General features: G+C 37.2%; 1 protein-coding gene across 1 annotated transcript in view; it reads left to right on the top strand.

The window, feature by feature from the left end:
- Positions 1–13157: 13157 nt before the first annotated feature.
- Positions 13158–21888, top strand: part of LOC138817132 (vomeronasal type-2 receptor 116-like) — a 31234-nt gene continuing 22503 nt past the window's right edge. The window contains exons 1-2 of the mRNA XM_070007520.1: positions 13158–13503; positions 16070–16765. Coding sequence (XP_069863621.1) covers positions 13158–13503; positions 16070–16765 — 1042 coding nt within the window. The remainder of the gene's footprint in view (positions 13504–16069; positions 16766–21888) is intronic.

The raw sequence follows: 21888 nt of genomic DNA, 5'->3' as shown, positions 1-21888 counted from the left end.
ATTGTATTGATTTGTAGATAGCCTTTGGCAGTACTGCCATTTTCATGATCTTAATCCTCTCAATCCAGGAGCATTGGAGGTTTTTCCTTAGTTCTGATTTCATTTCTTTTCTCAGGTTTTCTTTTATACAATTTTTATTGTAAAAATGCTGCACAGAGGGGTTACAGTTACATGAGCAAGGTAATGAGTACATTTTGTATTGAGCATTGTTGCCTCTCCTTTGTTTCCCCCTACCATCACTTCATTCCGCACCTTCCCAAATCCTCCCTCCCCAACGACTGCATACCCCCTCCCTCCCACAAGTTATAAAGTTCATTTTAAAAAGTGTGGTTTGTACATCTCATTGTTAACAATGGATCCACCTGTATCCTTATTTAAGGATTTTGTTTTTTTTTTTTCCCCTTCCCATCCCCGAATTAAAGAAGTGTATATAGAAGATGCAGGTCATCAACATCAAATACAGTGAAAATAGGGGTTATACAGTGGGGGATGAACATACAAAGCAACAAAAGTCACATGGTGCATTATAAATATGTTAGAAGGAATAACAAGAAAGAAAAAAGGTATTTGTGTCCCTATCTTGGGGTTCATTTTGCTTAACATCATCTTATATGGTCATATGTACATGGCTTTGGGACTTTTCTCTTTGTCCTACACATGTACTAGTTATTGCAAATAAGGGAAACCATGGAACCTATGTTTCTTTGGGCCTAGCTTACTTCACTTAATATAATTTTTTCCAAGTTCCCTACTAGGATCCTGTTAACTAAATTTCTTAAACCTTTAACTTCTGTCTCTAGGCTCTCTTCTACATCCATTAGCCTTAAATTAGGCCTTCTGATGGTGTCTTCTAAATATTGAATCTGTCATATTTCTTTGATTTGTCTTGAATACTTGTCTGTTCTTCCTCTATAAGGTCTAGGCTGTCTTCAATCCCAGAGATTTGATCTTCTGCATGGTCTATCCTACTGTCAAGACTTTCTACTTTGGTTTTATTTCCTTTCCTTCCTAATTGCTCAGATTTGATGAATTCAAATTCTTTGTTGGAGCTCTGTTTTAGAACGTGTAAGCATTTCTTTACCTCCTTGATTTGGTTATCAGTGTTCATTCTCATATCCCTTAGTTGATTGATTATAGTTTCATTGGATTCTCTTTCCTTCAGTTGGGCTTCATTCAGCATTCCCTTTGTGGCCTCCATGGATTCCTCCAGCTTTCTGTTTGTGGATTCCATGAATTCCTCCATTAATCTTTTTTTTTAAATTCTCACCCTGCTAGAGCTATTCCTGTATTAATTTTTGATTAGCTCCCAAAATTTCTGTATTAGTCCTTGGTTAGTCTCATCACACTTGCTAAGTACCTGTATTAATCTTTGATTAACCTCATCATGCTCTCATGTTTCTCTATCATTCTCACACAAGGACCTTTGCAGGCTCTCAATCTTTTAATTCAGCATGTTTAGCAGTAGTGTTTGTAGAGCATTTTAGGGACTCTCCCCCAGATTATTCATTAACTGCTCTGTTGCCTGATTACCATGAGTGGAAGTTGTGATTCCTGGACTTGTCATTTTTCTTGTGTTTCTGCCTGTTCTGCCCATTTGTGTATGATAGCCAAACCAATTCTGAGCTAGAACACTATTTTGAGGCAATATCAACCAGAAGCCTGTAGTTGCACAGGTTGTTTGACACAGTCAAAATGAGTACAGATACAATCTCATTCTACAGATACAACCTAGTTCAACAGCAAACAACTATGGATCATTGGACTAAGAAAATCAAAGAAGGAGTCAGTGGACCACAAATTAATAAGTTTAACGAGAATTATGAGAAGGAAATAAGATTAGAGGAATGTGGGGAGGGAAAAGTAGAGAGGGAAGATAACTAAGACATAAATTCGGAGAGAGGTAAAAGACAGAAGGAAAGGAGAAGAGAGATAAAGAAAAAAGGAAAAATGAGAAATAAAAAATCTAGAAATGAACCAGAAAAATTATAGAAAAGCTGGGCACCAGTGGCTCACACCCATAATCCTTAACTACTCAGAAGGCTGAGATCTGAGGATCATGGTTCAGAGTGAGCCTGGGCAGGAAAGTCCATGAGACACTTATCTCCAATAAACCATCAGAAAAACAGAAGGGGCACATTAGTTCAAGCAGTAGAGCATTCCCCTTGAACTGAAGAGCTGAGGGACAGCACCCAGGCCCAGAGTTCAAGCCCCACGACTGACAAGAAAACAATTCTATAAGTATAAAGAAATAATACTACAATTAAAGGAGTTAAGGCTGAGAATTTCTTTTTTTTTTAATTTAATTTTATTTTAATTGTGAACATACTGTACAGAGGTGTTACAATTACATGGGCAGGATAATGCGTACATTTCTTACGAAGCATTGCACCCTCCTCCTTTGGTTTACACTTCACATCCCTTCCCAGCCTCCCCCCTACCCCCCAATCCCAATCCTTCTCCTTCTCCTTCTCCCCCCGCCCCCCCCACACCGACGTTGTAAAGCTCATTTTGGACATGACAACTTGTACTTCTCATTGTTGCAACAGGTCCACCTGTATCCTTAAACAACTGGTTTTTCCCCATCTCCTCCACAAGTTATACTGACATCAAATATAGTGAAAGCAGGGGTTATACTGTGGGGGAGGGACATACAAAGCAACAAAGAGATGATCTTATAAATGCATTAGAAACACATGCATGAAAGAAAAAAACATTAAAATACATATCTAAGGGTTCATTTCCTGACCTCACATTATCTGACCTTTTCCGCTTGACTCATACATATACTAGATATTGCAAATAAGGGAAACCATGGGACCTATGTTTCTTTGGGCCTGGCTTACTTCACTTAATATAATATTTTCCAAGTTTTCCCATTTCCTAACAAATGGGGCAATGTCATTCTTTCTGATGGAGGCATAGAATTCCATTGTGTATATATACCTCATTTTCCTGATCCATTCATTTGCTGAGGGACATCTGTGTTGGTTCCATATCTTAGCTATGGTAAATAATGCTGCAATAAACATTGTTGTGCTGGTAGCTTTAGTGTGGTCTTGTTTGTTAACATTTGGCTAAATGCCCAAAAGTGGGATTGCTGGGTCATAGGGGAGATCTATGTGAAGTCTTTTGAGGAACCTGCATACTGCTTTCCAAAGTGGTTGAACAAGTTTACATTCCCACCAACAATGAAGTAAGGTTCCTTTCTGTCCACATCCCCTCCAGCATCTGTTGTTGTTAGAGTTCTTGATTTTTGCCATTCTAACTGGGGTGAGGTGATATCTCAATGTTGTTTTGATTTGCATGTCTTTTATGGCTAGGGATGTTGAACATTTCTTCATGTGTCTATTGGCCATCGTTCTTTCTTCTTCAGAGAAGTTTCTCTTTAAGTCTTTCGCCCACTTATTTATTGGGCAATTGTTTCTTTGAGGATTTGTTGTTGGGGGGTTTAAGTTTTTGAGTTCCAAGTATATTTTAGATATGAGACCCTTGTCTGTTGTATGGCTAGTAAAGATCTTCTCCCAATCCGTGGGCTTTCTATTCATCTTGCTAGCTATGTCATTTGCCCTGCAAAAGCTCTGCAACTTTATGCAATCCCATTTGTCCAACCTTTCTTTGATTTGTTGTGTTTCCGGGTCTCTATTCAAAAAATTTCGGCCTGAGCCAAGGAGACCTAGGGTTTCTCCTATTCCATCCTGTAATGTTTTCAGAGTGTCTGCTTTGACTTCAAGGTCTTTGATCCATTTGGAGTTGATTCTGGTGCAGGGTGATATATAAGGATCTAGCTTTAGTTTTCTACATGTAGTTAACCAATTTTGCCAGCACCATTTACTGAAGAGGCTGTCTTTCTTCCATTCTATTGTTTTAGCTCCCTTATCGAAGATTAGATGGCTATAGGTCTGTAGGTTCATTTCTGGGTTTTCAATTCTATTCCATTGGTCCTGAGGTCTGTTCTTATGCCAATACCAAGCTGTTTTGATTACTATGGCTTTATAGTAGAGTTTGAAATTTGGTATTGATATTCCTCCAGCAGTGTTCTTTCTGTTGAGGAGCGTTTTTGCTATTTGGGGTCTTTTGTTGTTCCATATGAATTTTTGGATTGCCTCTTCTATTTCCTTGAAGAATGAGATTGGAATTTTGATAGGTATCGCGTTGAATTTGTAGATACCCTTGGGAAGTATTGCCATTTTCATGATGTTAAACTTTCCAATCCAGGAGCATGGGAGGCTTTGCCATTTTTTTAGTTCTGTGTTGATTTCCTTTTTCAAGATTTTAAAGTTTTCATCATAGAGGTCCTTCACTTCTTTAGGTAAGTTAATTCCTAGGTATTTTATTTTTTGTGGGGCTATTACAAATGGAGTTGCTGTCCTAATTTCAGCCACACTTTTCTCATTGTTGTCATACAGAAAAGCCATTGATTTTGGGGGGTTAATTTTATAACCTGCTACTTTGCCAAAGTTTTGAATCAGCTTGAGTAATTTGGGAGTGGAGTCTATGGGATTCTTTAAATACAAGATCATGTCATCTGAAAAGAGGGAGAGTTTTATTTCTTCTTTCCCTATTTGGATCCCCTTTATGTTTGCATCTTGTCTTATTGCTGTAGCTCGGCATTCTAATACTAGATTGAAGAGGAGTGGAGAGAGTGGGCATCCTTGTCTTGTTCCTGAGTTAAGAGGAAATGGCTTTAGTTTTTCACCATTGAGTATAATGCTCGCTGTAGGTTTGTCATATACAGCCTTTATTGTATTGAGGAATGTTCCATGGATTCCTAATTTTTCCAAAACTTTCATCATGAAGGGGTGGTGGATCTTGTCAAATGCCTTTTCTGCATCTATTGAGATAACCATGTGGTTCTTATTCTTGCTCCTGTTGATGTGATGAATAATATTAATTGATTTGCATATATTGAACCAGCTTTGCATCCCTGAAATGAATCCTGTTTGATCCTGGTGTATGATTTTTTGGATGAATTGTTGAAGTCGATTGGCCAAAATTTTGTTGAGAAGTTTTGCATCAATATTCATCAAAGAAATGGGTCTCTAGTTCTCTTTCTTTGATGAGTCCCTGCCTGGTTTTGGGATGAGGGTTATGATGGCTTCATAGAATGTGTTCGGTAGTGAGCTTTCTCTTTCAATTTCATTGAAGAGTTGGAGGAGTATTGGTGTGAGCTCTGCTTTGAAGGCCTTGTAGAATTTCGCTGAAAAACCATCTCGTCCTGGGCTTTTCTTAGTTGGGAGGTCTCTTATTGCTGTTTCTATTTCAGTGCTTGATATGGGCCTATTATGATGGTTTAACTCATCTTGGTTTAGTTTCGGCATGTCAATATTTGCTAGGAAGAGGTCCATTTCTGCCAAGTTCTCAAACTTATTAGCATAAAATTTTGAGAAGAATTGCCTTATAATGTTCTGATTCTTGGTTGATTCTGTGTTGATGTTTCCATTCTCATCTATGAGTTTATTTATTTGGGTGTGTTGCCTGTTTTCTGATAAGATTTGCTAGGTGTCAATTTTGTTAATTTTTTCGAAGAACCAACTCTTCGTTTTGTTGATTCTTTCTATTTTTTTAATGTAATTTGTTTAATTCTGATTTAATTTTAATTATTTCTTTCCATCTACTGGATTAGGGTTCATCTTGCTGCTCTTTTTTAAGGAAGCTCAGATGTCTCATTAAATTGTTGGTTTCAGATCTCTCCAATTTGTTGATGTAGGAACTCAGAGCTATAAACTTGCCCCATAGCATAGCAAAGGCTGAGAATTTCTGAAATGAGTAATCGATATCTGAATTAAGTATGCACACAATGAAAGATAAGGTCTAATAATTGAAGATGAGTATATATCTGGGATTGAACAGACCAGCAATTAAGTGACACAAAAAGCAAAATATTAAAACCAAAAGGAGAGGGGGGAGCAAGATGGCTATGGGACACTAGGGAAACACCACAGCTCTCGCCAACAAAAAGAGTTCAATTTCCATCTGTTAAATTCCTGCAAGAGACAGACAACAACAAAAAGACGAATACCCAGAGAAAATAGGACGTGAAAGCATTTTAAAAAAAAATCTATTTAGTGATTTTTTTTCAGTAGGTAATTGGCAATGTCTCATGGTTGTTCTTGTCCAGGCTGGCTTCAAACTGTGATCCTCTGATCTCTGCCTCCTATGTAGTTTGGATTACAGTTGTAAGCCACCATCACCTATTTTGTTTTTGAAATAGTTTTTAAACCATGTAGAATTTTACTTGAAAAAGCAGTGGCAAGAATAAATTTTTAATTAATTCTGTATTTATTCTTTTCATTCCAGCTATCTCTAACACCTCAGTGCTCAAGCTTTCAATTTTGCACTTAGTGGTTTTCTATTTGAACAGGCCAGCAATAAAGAAAAATTTGTTCACCTCAATATTTTGTGCAAGTTGTTCATATTTCATAAGTGAAATAATTTAATCAGGTACTTTTTTTTATAAGAATTCAACTGAATTACAGAGTCGAATTACTCATAAAAGAATTCTCTCTGTCTGTGTAGCCAGGCAGTGGAATGTGTAAGATTTGTGATTATTTCAGTGAACCTAGTAGATTTTTAATCTTGAGGGGTTATCTTAATTACTTGCATCTTAGGACTTGTGAGCATTATTTTATATTAGTTCTCCATAGGCTTTCAGTTCTGCTACATTATTCTGTTATAGATGGATTTTAAAACAGAAATGAAAATCAATGACATACATTCTCTTTTTTCCAGTTTTCTGTGTGAACTTTTGACTAATTTCACCCTGGTGGATGTATATCTTTTAGCTCCACCCCTTAGTGAAGAAATCCATTACAACAATCCTGCTGGTGAACAAGTGATTTTGGATGAGACAAAGAAATTGGTGGTAGAATATGACATTGTGAACCTTTGCAAATTTTCCAGAAGGTCTTTGGCAATTGATTAACGTGTAAAACTTTTCTCTATATGCACGACATGGTCATCAATTATCTCTATCCAAAGATATGATAGAATGGCGCATGGCATTTACAGAGGTTCATGGAATTAAACAATGGTGATCTGAAATAAGATTAAATGAACATATGTCTTGCTAGAATTTCTTCCTCTTGTCATCATTAATAATGCAGTAAAGTAAGCAATCAACTTCCTATTTAGAACATTTTTTTTTCAGTCATGGGGTTGGAACTCTGGGCCTGGGCGCTGTCCCTCAGCTCTTCAGCTCAAGGCTATCGCTCTACCATTTGAGCCATTTACACATCCGGTTTTCTTGTGGTTTATTGGAGATAAGAATCTCACAGAATTTCTCACTCCCTCTGGCTTTAAAAGCCATGATCCTCATATTTCTACCTCCTGATTAGCTAGGATTACAGGAATAAGCCATAGACACTCGCCATTTAGAACATTTTTTATGAAGTAATTGATTAATGTGTTCATATGGAGTACATTTACTTGTCAATTGTTTCTTAATATTTTTATATTTCCCAAAAATAAATATCATCTATGTTGCTAAGCTCTGTATCACTGTAACACAATAACTTTGAAAGTCAATTCATAATGAAGAACGTTTAATTTTATTCATTGTTCTATGTTTCAATAAATAATCAATTGTCCAGTTGTTTGTCAATTTAGATGATTATCCATCTTCAGAGAGTGGTTACTTAACAGTTCCTACTTTTTCCATTAAGAAGGGCAGAGCAATGACTTAAAATACTTGCATTTCAGTATAATACCTAAAATAATATCATCCAGATGAATATATATTATTATACATGCATTTATACAGAAATTTTGATTCTGAAAGATCAAACTGCTTACAATACTCGAATTTGAGTGTATTATATATAACTAACCTGTGTCTCATCAACACTAATCTGCCTTTTTTAGACCCCAAAGTCTGTCTGCAATGAGAATTGTGGTCCTGGATTCAGAAAATCTATTCAGGAGGGAAAAATAGAAGAGTAAATAGGAAGCCTATATTGGATGAGAAGACTCATAATTTAAAATGTCACTGTTACCAAAATTGGTTAGTGAGTCAATGAAATATCCATCAAATTCCACCATGCTTGCTTCTTTTTTTAATTGTGAAAATACCGTACAGAGGGGTTATAATTACATGAGCAAGGTAATGAATACATGTCTTATCAAGCCTTGTTGCCTCCTCCTTTGTTTCCCCTTCCATCCCTTCCCATCTCCCTGACCCCACCCTGCCGCCAAAGTTGTAAAGCTCGTTTTTTGACATAACCACTTTTACATCTCATTGTTGCAATGGGTCCACCTGTATCCCTATTTAAATGGTTTGTTTTTGCCCTTCCCTTCCTCAAATTATACCAACATCAAATACAATGAAAGCAGGGGATATACAGTGTGGGATGGACATACAAAGCAACAAAGAAACCATCTTATAAATATGTTAGAAACAATTGCATGAAAGAAAACACATTTGAGTATTTATGTCGGGTTCATTTCACCTAACATCAACTTATCTGACCTTGGATTCTTAGTTTTTCCAGAACCTTCATCATAAAGGGGTGTTGGATCTTGTCAAATGCCTTTTCTGCATCTATTGAGATAACCATGTGGTTCTTATCCTTGCTCTTGTTAACGGGATGAATTATATTAATTGATTTGTGTATATTAAACCAGCTTTGCATCCCTGAAATAAATCCTGTTTGATCCTGGTGTATGATTTCTTGGATGAATTGTTAAGGTCAATTGGCCAAAATTTTGTTGAGAAGTTTTGCATCAATGTTCATCAAAGAAATGGGTCTCTAGTTCTCTTTCTTTGATGAGTCCTTGCCTGGTTTGGAGATGAGGATTATGATGGTTTCATAGAATGAGTTCTGTAGTGAACTTTCTCTTTCAATTTATTTGAAGACTTGGAGGAGTATTGGTGTGAGCTCTGCTTTGAAGGCCTTGTAGAATTCCGCTGTAAAACCGTCTCGTCCTGGGCTTTTCTCAGTTGGGAGGTCTCTTATTGCTGTTTCTATTTCAGTGCTTGATATGGGCCTGTTATGATGGTTTAACTCATCTTGGTTTAGTTTCGGCATGTCAATATTTGCTAGGAAGAGGTCCATTTCTGCCAAGTTCTCAAACTTATTAGCATAAAATTTTGAGAAGTATTCCCTTATAATGTTCTGAATCTTGGTTGATTCTGTGTTGATGTTCCATTCTCATCTCTGAGTTTATTTATTTGGGCGTGTTGTCTTTTTTGTGATGAGATTTGCTAAGTGTGTGTCAGTTTTGTTAATTTTTTCGAAGAACCAACTCTTTGTTTTGTTGATTCTTTCTATTTTTTTGGATTCTAATTTGTTTAATTCTGATTTAATTTTAATCATTTCTTTCAGTCTACTGGATTAGGGTTTATCTTGCTGCTCTTTTTCAAGGAAGCTCAGATATTTCACTAAATTGTTGATTTCAGATCTCACCAATTTATTGATGTAGGAACTCAGAGCTATAAACTTGCCCCTGAGTACTGCCTTTGCTGTGTCCCAGAGGAGCTGGTAATTTGTGTGTACATTTTTGTTAAATATCATGAACATTTGAATTTCCTTTCAAATCTCTTCCATGACCCACTCATGATTCAGCAGCGTGTTGTTCAGCCTCCATGTGTTACATGACTTTCTTTGATGGTTTTTGGTGTTCAGTTCTAATTTTATTTCCTTGTCGTCTGAGAGATTGCAAGATATAACTTCAATGTTTCTGAATTTGGACAAGTTTAGTTTGTGGCCTAAAATGTGGTCTATTTTGGAAAATGTTCCATGTGCTGCTGAGAAAAACGCATATTCTGATGCCATTGAGTGAAATATTCGGTAGATGTCTGTTAAATCCAGTTGATCTATGCAGTTGTTTAGATCTGCTTTTTCTCTGTTGAGTTTTTGCTGAGTTGTCTATCTAGTGGGGAAAGTGGTATGTTAAAATCCCTAACAATTAATGTCTTTGGATCTATGTGGGATTTGAGGGAAAGAAGTGTTTCTTGGATAAATTTGGATGCTCTGTTGTTTGCCAAATAGATATTGAGAATTGTAATATCCTCCTGAAAGAGAGATCCCTTAATTAGTATGTAGCAACCTACTTTATCTCTTCTCACTAATTTTAATTTGAAGTCTATTTTATCTGATGTTAGGATTGCAACTCCTGCCTGTTTATGGGGCCATTTGCTTGGTAGATTTTGTTCCAGCCTTTAACATTGAAAATGTGTTTGTTTTTATGGGCAAGATGTGACTGCTGAAGTCAGCAGATAGAAGGAGCTTGCTTTTTAATCCACTAGACAGTCTAGGTCGCTTAATTGGAGAGTTCAGTCCATTCATGTTGAGAGAGAGGACTGAGAGGTATTTGGGAGTTTCTGTCATTTTATCCACCTTCTTGGGGGCTCTGAGGCAACTGGGTTCTTCCTATGGTTCTTGGATTCTCAGTTTGGATGCAGTTTCTTGGCCTTTATAGTGGTCTTGTTGGTTTTCTCTGTATAGGACTTCTTTAAGACTCTTTGTAGAGCTGGTTTGGTGGAGATATATTGTTTCAATTTTTCTTTGCTATGGAAGGTTTTTATTTGACCTTCAGTTATGAATGAGAGTTTAGCTGGGTACAGTATTCTTGGTTGATAGTTGTATGTCTTTAGCGTATGGCATACATCATTCTAGGTTAATCTTGCTTTGATTGCTTCTGCTGAGAAATCTGAGGTGATTCCAATTGATTTCCCTTTATAAGTGATTGATCTTTTCTCCTTGACAGCTTTAAGGATCTTTTCCTTGGTCTGAATTGATCCTGTTTGGATTATAATGTGATGGTGTGATGTCCTGTTCTGGTCTTGTCTATTTGGAGTTCTAAAAGCTTCTTGTATCTGAATAGGCCTATCTTTTTGCATGTTTGGGAAATTCTCTGCTAGGAACCTGTTAAACCAATTTCCTAGACCATTAACTTCTGTCTCTGGATGCTCCTCTATACCCATTATTTTTAATTAGGCCTTCTGATGGTGTCTTCCAAGTGTTGAATAGATCTATCATATTTCTTGGATTTGTCTTGGATGGTTGTATACTCTTACTCTATAATATCTAGGCTGTCTTCAATTCCCGAGATTTGATCTTCTACATTGTCTAACCTATTATCAAGACTTTCTACTTTGTTTTTTATTTCTTTTCCTTCTAGTTGGTTGGCTTTGATGGCTTCAAATTCTTTGTTGGAGCTTTGTTTTAGCTATTGTATGAAGTTCTTTACTTCCTTAATTTGGTGGTTAGTGTTCATTCTCAAATCACTTAGTTGATTGGTTATGGTTTCCTTGGACTCCCATTCCTTCTGTTGGGTTCCATTCAGCATTCCCTTTGTGGTCTCCCTGACTTATTTAGCTCTCTGTTTGTGGGTTCCATGAATGCCTCTAGTGATCTTTGTCTATTCTCATCCTGCTCTCTCAATTGCTGTATTACTCTTTGACTAGATTCCTTGTGTTCACACAATTTCTGTAGTTCTCTTTGAGTGTTCTCAGCCTGCTCATGCCATTCCTGACTTTCGCTTTTTCTGTTTTTGGCCAGCTTATGCAATTCCTGTCTATCTCTTTGACTGATCTCAGCCTGCTCACGCCATTCCTTTTTTTCTCTTTGAATGTTCTCAATCTCCAGACTTGCCATTTTTCTTGTGTTTTTCTGGCTTGTTCTGCCCATTTGGGATGAAAGTAACACCAGTTTTGTGCTAGAACACTATCTTAAGGCAAGCATCAACCAAAGTCTGTAGTTGCACAGTCAAAAGCCTTCAAATACAATCTAGTTCACCAGATATATCTAATCAATTTCAAACAATTTTGTATTAATGGGCTACGAACAGCAAAGAAGAATATGGCAAACCAGAAATTATTAGGTTTGGGGAGAGATGTGGGTAAAAATAAGAATAGAGGGATTGGAAAGGTAAAGGGAGAGTTAAATTAACTAAGTCCTAATCTCAAAGAGGGAAATAGATAGTAGAGAGAGAGAAAAAAGAAAAAAAAGAGAAAAAAGAAAAGAAAAAATAGAAAGACAAAAATTAAAAAGTAAAAAAATATAACACTTAAAAATTATGCAAATTTAAAAATGTAATATTCAGAGAAGAAGGAGGATAGGATGAGAGAAGGGGAGGGATAGAAAGGAGATGTGAAAAATTCAAAAATAAAAATGCTTAAAATATTATATAGCTATAAAGAGGTAGTATTGCTATTAAGGAATTTAAGTCTAAGAGGTTTTTAATTGAGTAATAAATTTCTGGATTAAGTGTGTGCACAATGGGGAATAAAGGCTAATAATTGACTACGGGTATAACTGAGGATGAGCAGAAGAGCAATTAAGTTACACAAAGAAGAGCAAAGGAGGAGAAAAAGTAAAAAGAATGAGAAAGAAAGAAAAAAAAGAATGAAAAGGTCAGTAGAGCTAAAAAAAAAAGAAAGAAAGAAAAAAAGAAAAAGTACACATACATATACCGTTAAAATAAAAATAAGAGAAAGAAAAAAGTTAATAGAAAATAATTTTTTAATTAAAACTTAAAAATTAAAAAAAGTTTAAAAAATGTTTTTGGTTTCTTAAGTCAGTTTGAGCAGGCAGAAAAATGCTCTGCTTTACCCAGGATTTTGTGATCCTCCTCACAGCCTAGTTCAATGGGAGAGAGATCTACTTTGAGTATCACAAAAGAGGGAGATGGCTGTTTCCTCTAGTTTGGAGATGCTGTGATGAGGCTAAGTTTTGGGTAGAGTTGAGGCCTTTCAGCAAACAGTAGCTTTTCCCTGAGGGGCTAGCTTCTGAGACATTCACAGAATCCAGCCTGGAGCCATTCTCAGGGTTTATGTTTACTGAATTTCCATTGATTGTCAAGGCTTCTGTAGGGAGGGGCAGCCTCTGGCTCTGTTTACCCAGTGAAGAAAGCCACTCCTGGGGCTGGCACAGCTTGCTCAGCCCGGGCTGGGTGACTTTTCCCTGGATAGAGCTGAGCCTGGCAGGTCAGGTTAAGTTCCTGTGACCTGCTAAATGACTTGTTTGTTTTCTTCCAAGGCCTGAGTTGGAGCTAGCTGCTCAGCCAGGCCTTTGTCAGTATCAAAGATGGAGATCTTCCTAGTGGGGAGGAAGGGGTGGCCTTCCCTCCTCTGCTCCCTGAGAAGGAGTGAGGATGTCAGGCTTCTACTCATGCTGGAGACTTGGTTCCTGGGTCATCTCTGGTCTGCGATCTGCAGGATGAAGATGTTTGCTCCTTGTCAGTTTTTGCTGCTGTTGAGTAGAATCTGCTCGCCCACTGCATCTGGCGCCTTAACCCAGATGTGTTGCAGGTTGGAGGCTATGGCCGCCACCGCCGCTGTGGCTGCTGGAAGTGCTCAGATCTGTCTCCTTGCCTGGATTTTTCCTCTCTGGCCTAACTCTCTGTACTGTGAAGGCACACTTGGTGTGAATCTCTGGCTTAGGACTGTTCACTGGAGCACTGACACTGCTTTCTATATGAGAGTTTGTTTTGCCTCTAGCTTCTCCTATGCCATCTTCCCGGAACTCCTCATTATTTTATGGTTCAAACATCAATTGGCCAGTTGTAAGATTTTTTAGATGATTTCCCAAGTTAAGAAGAATGGTTAGTTAACAGTTCCTACAGTTTTCCATTAAGAAGGTCAGAAGAAGGATTTAATGCACTCTTCTTTGAGTATGATATAATACCTGAAATAATATCATCCAATTAAATATGTACATATATATTACTTGCAACCATACAGAAATTTTTATTCTGAATTATCAAATTGCCTACAATACTAGAATTTGAGTGCATTAATAATAACGGACTGGTCTGTCATCAGCACTAATCTGCTTTTTTCAGACTCCACAGTCTGTCTGCAATGAGATTTGTGGTCCTGGATTCAGAAAATCCCTTCAGAAGGGAAATTCTGTCTGTTGCTTTGATTGTATCCCTTGCTCTGAGAATGAAATTTCTAACAGGAAATGTGAGTATTGGAGACATTCTCCACATCTCTTTAGTCTTTCTTAATCAATGGTAGTCAATAGAAATGATCCATCATAGGTAGATAGCACACAGACACTAAAGCCTTCCTTTTATTAGGTAGGAATTTACATGATAGAAAAAGATAAAATTACTGCCAGAAAATCACAACACCTGCATGTTAGGTTTTTTAAAAAGAGGTATCCGAGTAAGAACTGCACCAGCACGCACGTGGTATTCAGGTAAGGGGTAGGTTTATTCAGTAGACCTGCTGGGACCAGGCAAGGTTGGCACTCCACGTGGCTGGGAAAGGCCTGGGAATGAGAGAGAGCTGGGAAGAGAGGAAAGAGAGAGAAAAGAGCAGAGAGAGGGGTAAGAACAGTAGCACTCACGTGGTATTCAGGTAAGGGGTAGACCTGCTGGGACCAGGCAAGGTTGGCACTCCACGTGGCTGGGAAAGAGAGAGAGCAAGAAAAGAGCAGCAAGAGCTAGAAACGAACAGAGAGAGAAAAGAAGGGGCGTCTGGGCCTGGGCTAGGCCTAATGTAGGGTATGGGCGGGGAAAGGTGTGGCCACATCAAATTCAGATGTGACCTCTTCCAGGTATCCCAGTTGCCTAGGTAACGCAGGTACTGGGTGGAGACTTCACTGCGAGGAGGGTGGAGTCTGCTGGCCATCCAGGAGCGGACCTTACACTGCAGATGTATAAAAGATTTGATTAAGTTTTGTAGACCAGTTTCCATGTATATGATATCCATTCCACCGAATAACGTATTAAACCGTTATCTGCAATATAGAAAAATATATTTTGTAGCAAAAAATTAAACTACAGAGGACCGCTTTAACTAAACTCTATGCTACAATCTGGGAAAATGCAGCATTTGGGATATAGGATATTGAAAGAGCACATTGATTTGAATGGAAGGTATATCCTAATTATTTTTATTGTTATAGGAACATTCTAGACTTTTTTTGTCGATTGTGGGGATTGAACTCTGGGCTTGGGCGCTGTTCCTCAACTCTTTAGCTCAAGGCGAGTGCTCTACCACTTAAGCCACAGTGCCAATTCTGGTTTTCTAGTGGTTTATTGGAGATAAAGAGTCTCACGGAGTTTCCTGCCAGGGCTGGCTCTGAACCATGATCCTCAGATCTCAGTCTCCTGAGTAGCTAGGATTACAGGCATGAGCCAACGTGCCCACCTCAGACATTTTTGAATATATATTTCAATTTCTAAAGAATGTGAAGAGTGTATGGTTCAGAAATGATTTATTTGTACCATGAAATCATAAATCATTAGTGTATTTTTAGAAACATTATTTAGTACCTGATAAGCTATGAAATATTAAGAGAAAATTATTGTTGTGATAGACTTTAGATATTGAAGAAACTGAAGTAAAAAATTATAAAAAGATAGAAATGAGTAAATATGAAGCCTATATTGGATGAGAAGACTCATAATTTAAAATGAGACTGTTACCAAAATTTGGGTAATGAATTAATGAAATATCCATCAAACTCAACCATGTTTACTTTGAAAAGTTCAATGGGTCATTTAGGTTCGGATACCAAGGGAAGATAATGAGAATTATTATTTTTGTTTCTCTAGAATTTACATAGTCATGCACAAAATCAAATGTGCACATTTCTTATGAAGGATGTGGTTTCTGAAGGCATTGCACAGATCATTATATGTCATGTGTTAATTAGGTAAAGTAGATTTATCTTACCACATTTTTTTTCATCGGTTGTGGAGGCTGAACTCTGGGTCTGGGTGCTGTCCTTCAGCTTTTCAGCTCAAGTCTAGCATCCTACCACTTAAGCCACAGCACCACTTCTGGCTTTTTTCTGCATCTGCAATACTGAGGAATCGAACCCAGGACCTCATGCATGCAAGACAGGCACTCTACCACTGGACCAACTTCCCAGCACCTTTTCCACATTTTGTAATGGAAAATGCTTTCAAGAGAATACTAAAAAGTAAGAAAACATATGAGGATAAAATGATCAGGACTCAAATTGAATTGTGTGCTTCATAGTATTTGTACTTTGGTTTAGAAAGCAACAACAACAAACAGTGGGTTAAGCTTAACAAATGAACCTCTTTGGGGGAAGGGGAGAGAAGCAAGGTAACTATTGCACAAGTGACAGTAATTCCCACTCCTTGCCAGATTGGGAGCAGTGTGTGAGGTGCCCAGATCATCAGTATGCCAACACAGAGAAAAACCTCTGCCTGCTGAAATCTGAGAGCTTCCTGGACTCTAGGGACCCTCTGGGGATGACTCTAGGCTGCTTAGCTCTCTACCTCTCTGCACTTAACACTGCTGTTATTGGGATTTTTACAAAGCACAACAACACTCCCATTGTCAAGGCCAACAACAGGGCTCTCAGCTACATCTTGCTCATCTCCTTCAACTGCTGCTTTCTTTGCTCTTTGCTCTTCATTGGACATCCCAACACAGCCACATGTGTCCTCCAGCAGACCACATTTGGAGTTGTGTTCACTGTGGCTGTTTCCACTGTCTTGGCAAAAACTGTTACTGTGGTTCTGGCCTTCTCTGTCACTTCTTCAGGGAGAAGGATGCAGTGGTTGCTGGTGTCAGGAATGCCTAACTTCATCATTCCCATCTGTATGCTGATCCAGCTCATTCTGTCTGGAATCTGGTTGGGCACTTCTCCTCCATTTGTTGACACCGATGCACACTCAGAGCATGGTCACATTATCATCCTGTGCAACAAAGGCTCAGCCACTGCCTTCTATTGTGTCCTGGGATACCTGGGCTCCCTGGCCCTGGCAAGCTTCACTGTGGCTTTCTTGGCCAGGAACCTGCCTGACACCTTCAATGAGGCCAAGTTCCTGACCTTCAGTATGTTGGTGTTTGTAGTGTGTGGGTCACCTTCCTGCCTGTCTACCACAGCACCAAGAGAAAAAATATGGTGGCCATGGAGGTCTTCTCCATCTTAGCTTCCAGTGCTGGCCTGTTAGGCTGCATCTTTGTCCCTAAGTGCTACATCATCTTGTTGAGGCCAGAGAGAAATTCTCTGCATGGTATATGGGGCAAAACACGTTCTTGGAGAAAAAAATCCATCCTAATATTAAATATAAGTCCTTCTAAAATCATAGAGCCTCTGTAGCACGTCTCTACTAATTTTATCCCTCAGAACATAGTTTAGGTTTTGGGAAATACTTTAAATAATGATAGTATTTTTTTACTCATTCTCCAAGTTCCATGATGTTCATTGTAAGTTGACTATTTTTTATGAATATTGAATTATTCTTTTTATTCCAATTACCCTGAATGTATTCCAAATGATTCTGGGCTTATTTTTCCCTATCTTCTCTATTTTAACTGTTTTATTATCTTGAAGTAATTGTACAAAGGAGTTGCCAGATTCAAAGCAGTTCTGAATACAATGCATTTTCATTAATGTGACCCCGTTCCACCCTTCTTATTTACTTTTGAGTGTATTATTTAGTCTTCTTTTACTTCAGTTTCTTTTTTCCTTCACTGTCTCAAATCATTTTTGAGAATTTTAGGTATCATGAATCCTTAATAGTCTAATCATTATATATTTGAGTTTTCCTATAATAGATATATTTCACTATTTGAAAATTTTGTTGGCTTTAAATGTCTTATTTGTAGATTTTATATATATCTTATTTACTTGTGTTTGTTCTATTTTCCCCTAGCTCTTACAAGCTTTCTCCATTTATTTTTCACCATTTCTTTATCCTAAATCATTGAAAATTAGATATAGGTATGCTCCAGGCACAGCTCAACTTCATGTGGAAGTTGTTGACTTCATGAATAATATTTAATGGAAGTTGGTTGGTGGACAATAAGTTTCACATCCTTCTAGACACAATTGATTAATCACCACTTACTAACATGAATGAGGAGAAAGAATTCTTTTAGACTGTTGATGAGAATATAACCTAGTGCAACCACTATAGAAGGCAGCTTGAAGATTACTCAAGAAAATCAAGCCAGAACTCCCTTATTATTTAGCAATACAAGTTTTGGGCAGTGTTACACAATGTAAATATCTGTTTACGGTAAGGCACAACAGTATTGGTTGCTGCACTATTCCCCATAGAAACGTCATGGAAACAGACCAGAGAGACATATAGTAGTTTTACACATCAATGCAAAAAGATGGTATTATGTCATTTGTAGAGAAATGAAAGGCTCTTGGAAAGTTGTCCTGAAGTGAATAAGTCGTGGTCAGAGATGACAAAGATCATGTTTCCTCTGATATGTGGAAGTTAGATTCTAATTATGAATGCATATGTAAATCTACATATGTTAATTTGCATATAGCTATAAACCTCGTATTGAAAGCATGGTATACACAGGAGCAATATTAGTGGCATAATTCCTTTGAAAGCTAACTTAAAGTTTAGCAAAGATAATGCTAAAGTGTTGGAACTGGGGTTCTCATATCTCAGTCTTTTGAGTAGCTAGGGTTACAAAAGTAAGCCACTAACTCCCATTTGAGATATATGAAATTTAGACACAGTCATACTATATACATATTTATGCATGTATGTATATTGTTTCATGCTTCTTTGGTATTTCTTACAAAAATACACAAATTTAGGTACTGTGAATGTGTTACAATAAGCATGTTGCATTGTATTTTCATTGTGCTGATTTTATTTACTTTGGTTATATGCCAATGTAAATAGAAGGAAATTTTTCTTTTTGCTCTTTTAGCATCCCATGCTGTGATCCACAGGGGAACTCTAATTTGCATTTACCACAATGGCATTTACACTGACCTAGACTTTGCATATTCACAAACAAATTTTTGTGAGACTCTCTTTATTAATAGATTAAATTCCATTGTGATAAACAAGTCGTGTCAAAATTGTGAGTTCATAAAATCTTCAAATTATTTCATTGTTGACCTGTAAGGCCTTCCTTTGCCCATGGAGAAACACCACAAGTGGTCAATATTCTAATGTATTCTTCTATATTTTTATTCAAGACTTTATAGTTTTCCTTTTAAGGTCTTTTAGCTCTTGATTCAGCTTATCCCACAGTGATCTACATAATTTATATAATAGTAATAAACCAATTGTAACAATTCTAGCACAGTAATGCAATATGTCAGTACTAGGAAAACTGTCAGGCACATAATGGTTCATGTGCTCTTTGGGGTCACACATTTATATTTACAAAAATAAGACAGAAATAGATGCAATAAGATTTAATATAATGTATATTACACAAATCACATGATATTTAAATTGAAGGAATAATTGTTTAATTCTCCATAATTGATGCATGTATGCTAGCATTATTATCCTCATTTATTTTCATTATATGATGAGATGAAATATATATTCACCGTAATTCAAAGTTGATGTTGTTTATGTATGTATGGTTAGTCTTCAGTAAAGGTGTGTCCTAACTCTCAAATGGAGCAACTCCAGATGTTAAAATTTTTCTCAACAGCATCAAAGGTAGTTTATTTTTAGGGTCCCTTTACATCCAAGCTTATCATGGTACTTCCCATAAGCTAACTTTTTCAAACAGCAATGATGTTCTTCTATATATGTATGGGAAACAGACGTATCTTGTACAAAATGGAGTTTTATTCGGCCATGAATATGATAGAAAACAAGGAGGCAATGTGACAAGGAAAACTTGGACAGTATTCACTTTAAAATGTATGCTGCATAGAATTGGTTTCTTTGGTGTATAAAACAACAAGATGCCATAATGGGCTAAACTGGACAATTGAATTCTTCTAGTGGAACAGAAGAGGAGAAATGAAATTGCTATATAACTGATGGTAATTCCTACTCTTGGCCAGATATGGCGTATGTGTGAGGTGGCTAGCTCATCAGGATGCCAACACAGAGAAAAGTCTCTGCCTGCTGAACTCTGAGAGCTTTCCGGAGTATAAAGACCCTTTGGGTCTTTGGGGATTATTCTAGTCTGTTTAGCTCTTTACCTCTCTGCTCTCAGTTTTTTTTAAAGCACAACAACACTCCCATTGTCAAGGCCAACAACTGAGCTCTCAGCTCATCTTCCTCAAGTGCTGCCTTCTTTGCTCCTTGCTCTCCATTGGATGTCTCAACACAGCAATCTTTTCCTATCTACTCTTGAGTATATTATTAGCCTTTCTTTTTTGTCTCTCCTTCATTTTGTAAGTCCTTTTTCAGAATTTTATATACGTAAATACTTAATTACATCATCCTTATATATTTGTTTCCTCTAGTAGGAATGTGTAAAATTTTTTCTTCTTTAAAGTATCTATAAACTATACAATTTGTGGGGAGAGGTATGGGCCATAAATTCTGAGAGTAATGGGGGATGGGAAGACACTGATCAAAGAAATGCACTCATTCCCTGATTTATGTAACAGTAACCCCTCTGTACATCATCTTTACAATAAACATTTTTAAGAAGTTTGTTTTTTTGTTTTTCTGTCCCTATATAAGCTCTTACAAACTTTCCTGTTTATTTTTATGTTAAAGATACTTTTTTATTGTAAAGATACCATACAGAGGGGTTACAGTTACATGAGCAAGGTAATGGCTCCATTTTCTATTTAGCATTATTACCCCCTCCTTTAATTTTCCCCTAATAATCCTTTCCTCTCCAACTCCTTCTCTCCTCCTTCCCCCACCCCCACAAAGTTGTAAAGTTCGTTTGCAACATAATTTCTTGTACATCTCATTGTTACAATGGGTCAACTGTATCCTTATTTGAGCATTTTGTTATTTCCCTTCCCCTCCCCAAATTAGAAAAATGTATATACAAGAAGCAGGATCTTTTTAATATACTATGTGATTATTTTTTGTTTCTTTGTATGCTCTCCCCTGATGGTACAACCCCTGTTGTCACTGTATTTGATTCCTTGGTCTGTTTTTGCAGGTATCTCTCTTGGAAATCATTAAGAGCAAGATGAGAACTTGTCAACTTTAGGTGGCAAGTTTTTGGATATACAAAATAATATTTTAGGAGAGTTAGTAGGTAGACATAGGTTTCACCTTCATGTTCAATTTTGTCTTTTTAAGTACAATTGTTTAATCTCACTCATTAAGGTGAGTGAGGAAAAGAAATGCTTTTGCACTATTGGTGGGAATGTAATGTGGTGAAACCACTTTAGAAGGGAGCTTGGAGATTCCTCAAGAAACTAAACATAGAATTCTCCTATTATTTAGCAATAGAACTCTTGCAAATTTTCCCAAAGATTAGAAATCCAAATCCAATAAGGCTGCTCTCATGGTTCATTGTTGAGCTATTCACCATGTCAAAATTATGCAATTATGTATGTACAGGAGTTTTGCTCATCCACTAGAAAACATACTATAAAAACTCCTATGCTCCTGGATTGGAAAGGTCAACATTGTGAAAATGGCAGTACTTCCCAAGGCTATCTACAAATTCAATGTGATACCTATCATATTCCAACCTCATTCTTCAAGGAAATGGAAGAGGCAATCCAAAAATTCATATGGAACAACAAAAGACCCCAAATAGCAAAACGATCCTCAACAGAAAGAACAGTGCTGGAGGGATTTCAATACCAAATTTCAAACTCTACTACAAAGCCATAGTAATTAAAACAGTTTGGTACTGGCACAAGAACAGACCTCAGACGAATGGAATAGAATTGAAGACCCAGAAATGAACCTATAGACCTATAGCTGTTTAATCTTCGATAAGGGAGCTAAAAAAAAATAGAATGGAAGAAAGACAGCCTCTTCAGTAAATGGTGCTGGCAAAAACTTGGTTTACTACTTGTAGAAAACTAAAGCTAGATCCTTATATATCACCCTGCACCAGAATCAACTCCAAATGGAGCAAAGACCTAGGAGTCAAAGCACACACTCTGAAAACATTATAGGATGGAATAGGAGAAACCCTAGGTCTCCTTGGCACAGGCCGAAATTTTCTTAATAGAGACCCAGAAACCCAACAAATCAAAGAAAGGTTGGACAAATGGGATTGCATGAAATTGCAGAGCTTCT

Source organism: Dipodomys merriami, unplaced genomic scaffold (genome assembly GCF_024711535.1).
Source record: "Dipodomys merriami isolate MVZ:Mamm:240054 unplaced genomic scaffold, mDipMer1.0.p SCAF_11, whole genome shotgun sequence".
NCBI lineage: Eukaryota > Metazoa > Chordata > Mammalia > Rodentia > Heteromyidae > Dipodomys > Dipodomys merriami.
The sequence above is the reverse complement of the archived record's forward strand: the minus strand, read 5'-3'. Positions and strand labels throughout refer to the sequence as shown.